Here is a 7,232-nt window from a genome sequence, read left to right on the forward strand (position 1 = left end):
GTAAAACATAATTGAGATTTTGCATTAGCATAACATTAACAATATCCATTTATAAGGACTAGTATAAGGTGAGGTCAGGGTTCTCAAGTTTTCAGATATCCCAAAATTAAGCATCATTAATGCTCCAGCTTTCACATTTTGTAAATGGAGTTATCAGTCTAACTTACATGATAAATGTGAGATGCTTTACTAAAATAACCCTCCACTATCCTCAATATTGCTAGGCTAAAATTGTGTTTCTCACTGTGTACATTTTCCTTAACATACAGAATTCTTAAAATACAGAGGTGGGCTATGTATGCTTTGATTCCTCCATGAAGGACTAGCCTCTATGGGAATTGCCCACCCACCATAAATTATAAAAATGGACAGATGAAGCTCCTTTCAGAAATTAAACAGGCAGCAGAGTGGAACTGTGAAGGAAGCAATGAGGTGGGCCCTGCTGCTGCCCAGTGTACTGCTGGTGGCATTGCTAGGCTGCAGCTCAGGGAGAGGGATCCAAGCAGAGCCCACAGCTCACTGGATTGAGGGGAAAGAAACTACAGTTCCTGGAGTCTGGGATGCCTAGAATTTGAGTTCCAGAGAGTTCTGGGAAGGCAGAGTCCCAGAGAGCGGGGAGCTGGCCAGAGAGTAGCTTCGGAGATGTACAGGTGTCCATGTGAGTCTGGCTGAGGGCTGATCTGTGCAAGCTTGACAGTGAACTCCTCCAGGATGAGGAAGCAGCACCAAAAAGCAGTAGCCCAGTCATGTCAGAGCCCACTCAGGGCTGGGAACAGGTCATGTTCCCATCAGCCAGGGTGGGAGACCTTGTAAGGGACATGGGGTAGAGTCCTCAGAAAGATCACACCTTGCTAGTGGGGCTATATTACTCCCAGGATAAAGCTGATCTGCAAAAAGACTGAAAAAGATCCAATTTATCCACAAGTCACTTAACCACATGCCGGAGTAAATCTAACACTGTAAAGGAATACAACAATGTAAAATCCACAATGTCTGACATTCAACCAAAAATTACCAACCATGCAAAGAAACAGTATGACCCAAAACCAGGAGAAAAAGCAAGCAAAAGAAAGGAGCCTAGATAGAACAGAGATCATGGAAGTAGTAGACAAAGATCCTAAGACAGCTATCATAAATCTCACAGACTTAAGCACGTAAAAAAGACACAAATATAAGGAGAAAAGAAACACTGGGCTATGTGCATTGCCAGTCCCCGTGAGGAAGGAGAAAAGTCTGACTGCTGTTAAAGAAATGAGCAATTATGCATATCTGGCACCCTTGTCATCCAAGCTAATGAATGTATCACCCTGGCAATAACTGGCTGATCCAAGAGGATCGGGGTCAGTAACAACTGTGACTCTGAAACACAAGGTGGAAAGAGCTCTGGTTTTGAAAACCCGGGTGTCCAGTAACATACAAGACAGCACCAACTATTTAGGGCTCCACAACTTATTTCTGACATGGATGGCTGTCTTAAGACAATATGGGGAAAAAAGTAAGTTAATATAAAACAAAATATTTTAAAATATACCTGATTTTTTCTACAAGCCCCTTTCTAAAAACGTGTAAGTGATTAAAGCCATCAACATCATTAAAATATTCCTGATCAAACAAATTGGGAAAGAAAAATTCCTGATATGATGGCTTTTAAAGAGGAGGCCTTAAGCGCTCGGCTGCTAATCGAAAGGTTGGTGGTTCGAAACCACCAGCAGCTCTGCAGGAGAAAAGACCTGGCGATTTGCTCCCATAAAGATTTCAGCCCAGATGACCCTATGGAGCAGTTCAAAGCCACGGCCACAGCCCACAACAACAACAACAACAAAGAGCTTGAGTTCACTTCAATCACGATACAATAGTGGAAACATCTGTGCAAGACCCAAAAACCCACTGCCATCGAGTCAGTTCTGACTCATAGCGACCGTATAGGAGAGAGTAGAACTGCCCCGTAGGGTTTCCAAGGACTGGTTGGTGGATTTGAACTGCTGACCTTTTTTTGGTTGGCAGCTGGAGCTCTTAACCACAGTGCCTCCTAAATACTGTTTACATATGAAATGCTTACTAAATTATTCAGTTCAGCAACACTGAGTCCTGAAGAGCTGGGTCGAGATAAGACAGTCCATCTTCCTCCTCTGCAGAGGCAAGACTTGGGCCACGGGACCAACGGGATGAAGGGAAAAGGAACGTTTTCCGTGACATGGTTTATAAAATACAACATCCATAAAGCATGTTTCTGTTTTTAATTTTTTTTTTTTTTGCTTTGATAAATCAATTGCTTCACAAAAATCCCTTTTAAAGACAACAATCCAAGAAAAACATACTGTTACAGTATTCACATTTTTAAAGATTGTCAGTTTCATTGACCAAATGTAACTAAAACAAAGGAAGATTGTGGAATTATTTCCATCACTAACTGCTGGAGACGGCCTTTCACAACTTGGGTCGATTACCTTACCGGGACCTTGGAGTTGGTTCAAAAGGAAAAAGTGCTCCGATGCATAAGAAACAGATCGTTCAACAGATGACACAAAAATTATTCACAGAACCCTTAGGTGTAATGCTTTAGCAACATTGCTTTGCAGTCTGTGAGCACACTGGATTCTCACTTTACTTTGCAAACTGGATAAATATTTAAATTGATCTTACTATCTGGGACCAACAGATTGAAAGCTGAGTTAGTCCATCAGCTGCAGCTTGTCTAGCCAGTCTAGCTATCTGCTCAACCACCGAGCAGAAGAAAAAATAGCAACATGCTTAATATGGGTCTCAAGACACATTCAAAAGGATTCTTCAGAAGGAAAGAATTTAACGAGAACAAAGCTGGGATTTAATTTGATGATTTGAAAACGGAAGTCCAAGGGGAATGTACTTTCACCAATTCCCTTGACTGTCTGAGGACTGGAAAATCAACATCTTTAAGGGCCAAGCCTGTCGGCAAGCATGCTGGGAAGGGTTTCAGGAATCAAAACGGCTTGCTGGGGAGAGCTACTTAAAGCACCTAGTTCTCTCTCCATAGGGGGAGGTTACAGGAGCCTCAGGCTACATCCACAGTGCCTTCTCTAAGCCATCTTTCTCCCAGTCCTGAGTTTAGCAAGTAAGAACTGTCGGCGCCAGGAGGCCGACGTCAGCTGCCCCTGGCACATACCTGCTGTTCAGCAGGGGCTCCCGGCTCTGGGCCAGAGCACCGACACAGCCCAGACCTCCACTAACATGGCCGGGCAGCCCTCGGGAACAGCAGTCCACGACCATGATTTCTGGTGGGGAAGGACAATGACCTGTACATGAGTGCCGCTCCGGTCACGTTTTCATTCATCTGAACGAGAGGGCAGGGCAGTGAAAAGGGGACGGAGGAAGCAAGGAGGGAAAGGAGGCCGGGCTGGCTGGCGTCCAGTTTCTGCTTTCAAGAAGTCTAACAAAGTGGGAATTTAAGTAAAGTTAAAATGAAAAATCACCTTTCAGACTTGTGTAGGCCTGACTTAAAATATTAAAAACATTATAAGGAATGCAATGGCTGCTTAAAAATGTTATTCTTCCCTCAAAGAGTTACAGCCAAGTATTTCTTTTAGTTAAAGCTCCTGAAAGTTTTAAAAACAAATTTCTATGTATTTTTTGCTGCCTCTAAGTTATCTATGAAGTAATGTCCTATGACTAATTTTAATTAAATGTGTCTTTTGGGGAAAAAAAAAATCAGTTCCAGGAGAAAATCTGCACTAGTTCAAAATATTCCTTCAATGTAAACTTGGTCCAATAACCAGTTACTACTGTTGAATCTCAAGGCTGATGCCCTTCACAACCATAACATTGTCATTTACAAACCAAAATGAAATTTGGGTCTTCCACTAAGATTCCAGAAGGAAATTCTCTACCAAACAAGGCAGCCTGTTGGTCTTCTCTCAGAGAGAAGCTCCGCTCCCCAGTAAACAAAAGCAAACCAAAGAAAGCAAAACCCAGTGCTCGTTCGGTTTGTCTTGCCCTGGTGGTGCAGTGGTTAAGCGCTCGGCTGCTAACCATAAGGTCGGTGGTTCGAACTCACCAGCCACTCCAAGGGAGAAAGACGCGGCAGTCTGCTTCTGTAAAGATTACAGCCTTGGAAACCCTACAGGGCAATTCTACTCTGTCCTACAGGGTTGTTAAGAGTTGAAATCAACTCGACGGCAGTGGGTTTGGTTTGATTTTGTCACCAGGAAAGCAGAGTTGTGAGAGTATTCCAAATCCCACGTGGTCAAGTCAGAGGGAAGGGCTCTGGAAATTCCAAAGCAAAAATTATAAGAAAATAGTGACACCAGGGCCAAGGGCAAGTGTGGGTGAACCCAGAGGAGGGGAGTCTTTGTCATCCCATCCTCACAGCTCAATTCATCCTTGTCACTTTGTCGGTATCTGTGATTGTGTAATAGAAGTTTGGACATTTGTTATTTACGCCAGCTCTGAACCAACAGGGTAGAGGACACTTCCTATTAGCTGATAATAAACATTCTATGCATAACATATGATTGATTTCAAAACTCTAAAACCATGCACAGCCAACATGGTAAAGATTACCATTAACTTGTGGCCAGATTTAAATCAGACTGAAAGAGTATGAATGGTAAGAGCTTTTAACTGGTTACTGGCTACCATTTCCACTTACCTGACCTGAAGTCCTGTTAGCAAATACCTTTAGATACGTGTTTAGATCAAGTGAGAGACACATCTGAGCACTGTATACAAACTGCAAACGGGACAGCCCGCAACTGCACCCAACAGTTGTTTCTCTTCTGGTAGTAAACGTAATTGCCCGCCCAGGGACAGCGAAGAACACGGAATGCTGGCTCACTTCAGGCAGGCCCACTAAATTTGGTCCAAATTGACATACTACGCGCGTATTGTTTCTTCTCTAGAAATTTTATCCTCAATATAGTCATAATCCAATTCATAGCGAATTTATAAAAATAGCTTTTTTATCCAATAATTCCAGCAAGGTAAAAATAGGCGTTTCTTTTCATATATAGCAAAGGAAACAGGCTCAGTGAATGCGAGAGAAATTAAACTTATGCCGACCACCGCGCGTTCACCACAAGCTCGCACACTGTTTCTGGGGCATCGCCCACCTGGCGCTGGCAGCTCAGGTGCGGGAGCTTCTTTCCAACACGTGGGCACACAGGTCAGCCGGTCCACAGGACCTGCGGTCAGCACGGGGCCCAGGCCAGGCTGCATAACCATAGGACGCGGCAGCACTCTCCCTCAATCTACCGGCCCTGGGCGTCTCATTCACCGCGTTCCTGGCGTTAAACCTTTAAAGAATTTTCTTAAATTTAAACACACACACACACACGCACGCACTCACACTCATACACACACATTTGAAAGAAGTCGCTGAACCAGCAAAGACGCTCTTTAAGCTTACTATGAAATACAAAAGGGCACTCTTCTATATCTACATATAAAACATATTAGAAATAAAACTCGTGTAAAACGTTTGCTGTGCAAACTGTAAAAAGTCAGGTGAGTCTGCGCCTGGCCTACTGCAGGGAGTCGCTGTTCTCCAAGACCAGCCCGCTGATGTGGGTGGTGGTGAGCTCGCCCCCGTCATCCTCTGCGCTGTCCACAGACTCGTCTTCGCTCTGGCCCGCCATCATGACCTGCTGCACCGCCAGGGTGGCCCCGTCCGAGGACAGAGACTGCAGGCTGTCCACGTTCATGTTCACGGGTGTCGTGATTGTGACCACGGCTCCTGGCAGAACACAGGGATGTCATTATTGGCGGGCATACGTGACATCACCGCACTGGTGCTGTCTGCTGGTCTGAGCTGTCATCAAGACCCCTGTGTATGTTTACAGGATGCGTGCCAGGGATTTAAGAAACCATCTCTAGAATTCGCCTCAGCCAAGCTAAGCCTGTGGGAATAAGGTCTAGGTCCGAATACTGCATTTTTAGGCAAAAGACTCGTGCCTTCTACATTTGTTTGCCGACTGACATCCCCTCAGGTAGGCGCTCTATGCTAATTTTTTTACATCAGCATGTAAAAAAAAAATTGGCCTAGCGGCAGCGCGCAGAGAAATAAATAGTTAGCAAACAAATGTAGAAGGGCCACGTAAAAATCAATCGGCCTCTACGGAAGTGGGGAATATAAAGAACATGAATCCCGGGGCAAAAAGCAAGTAGTGCAAGGAGAACAAAGGAGACCAGTGAACACAGAAGAAACACACACAATATAATGAGAAACGGAAACTTAGAGCAAAAAGGAGAATAATGATGGAATAAGGAGGGCAGAGTCAGACAGGACAAGACGAAAACCCTGGAATGTGCCAACTCCCATCTTGCCCCTGGTCTGATGGGCAAAGGGTTTCTCGTGCCGACTCTGACCACGAGATCTCGTGCTGTCAGTTTTCAGTCAAGCACCATGGGTGTCTCAGCAATGCTGCTCTGTTGGTGACGGATGGGAGGGGCTCCCTGAACCCCACGCCTTTCTTTAGGGAGGAGACGGACACCGGTTAGACGCACTGATAAAAAGCCCACACATGCAAGAGTGACTCAGGAACATCTCCCAAATGACCGAGAAGAGGACCATCAACCTTCTCAACCAGCAGACGCCACAGGAGTGGACGCAGCCTGGGGGCCCGGGCTCTGCTCAGCAGAGGGAGGGCGTCTCACCCCACTAGGCCTCTACGACTCTGTCTGTCGGCTCCTTCATAAAGCTAGATCTGATCAGCCTGGCTTCTTCCGCCTCTGCTGTCTAGCACAAGAATCTTAGCGCTGACCTCTGTATGTAAATTCTCTAATAAAGCCTTGTCTGATCGACCTAGCTTTTTCTGCCTCTTTTCTCGGAATCTAACCTGTGCCCCTAGGAGCCACTCCTGCACCTGGTACAGTGGGGTGCGACAGAGGGGGCCTCCCCAGGAGAGCAGAGACGCCTGGTGGTCGGGGCCCTGCTCAGCACCGGAGGGCCCGTCCGGGAGAGCAGAGACACCTGGTGGTCGGGCCCCGCTCAGCACGGGAGGGCCCGCCCGGGAGAGCAGAGACGCCTGGTGGTCGGGGCCCCGCTCAGCACAGGAGGGCCCGCCCGGGAGAGCAGAGACACCTGGTGGTTGGGCCCCGCTCAGCACGGAAGGGCCCACCCGGGAGAGCAGAGACGCCTGGTGGTTGGGCCCCGCTCAGCACAGGAGGGCCCGTCCGGGAGAGCAGAGACACCTGGTGGTTGGGCCCCGCTCAGCACAGGAGGGCCCGTCCAGGAGAGCAGAGACACCTGGTGGTTGGGC

At 46.7% G+C, this 7,232-nt stretch overlaps 1 protein-coding gene across 1 annotated transcript in view; it reads right to left on the reverse strand.

Annotated features, from left to right (window-relative positions):
- Positions 1 to 4,061: 4,061 nt before the first annotated feature.
- PKNOX1 (PBX/knotted 1 homeobox 1) overlaps positions 4,062 to 7,232 on the reverse strand; it is a 38,927-nt gene continuing 35,756 nt past the window's right edge. Inside the window, exon 10 of the mRNA XM_004384808.2 lies at positions 4,062 to 5,707. Coding sequence (XP_004384865.1) covers positions 5,496 to 5,707 — 212 coding nt within the window. The 3' untranslated portion in view covers positions 4,062 to 5,495. The remainder of the gene's footprint in view (positions 5,708 to 7,232) is intronic.

The sequence above is a fragment of the Trichechus manatus genome, unplaced genomic scaffold, assembly GCF_000243295.1.
Source record: "Trichechus manatus latirostris isolate Lorelei unplaced genomic scaffold, TriManLat1.0 scaffold00128, whole genome shotgun sequence".
Taxonomy (NCBI): Eukaryota; Metazoa; Chordata; class Mammalia; order Sirenia; family Trichechidae; genus Trichechus; species Trichechus manatus.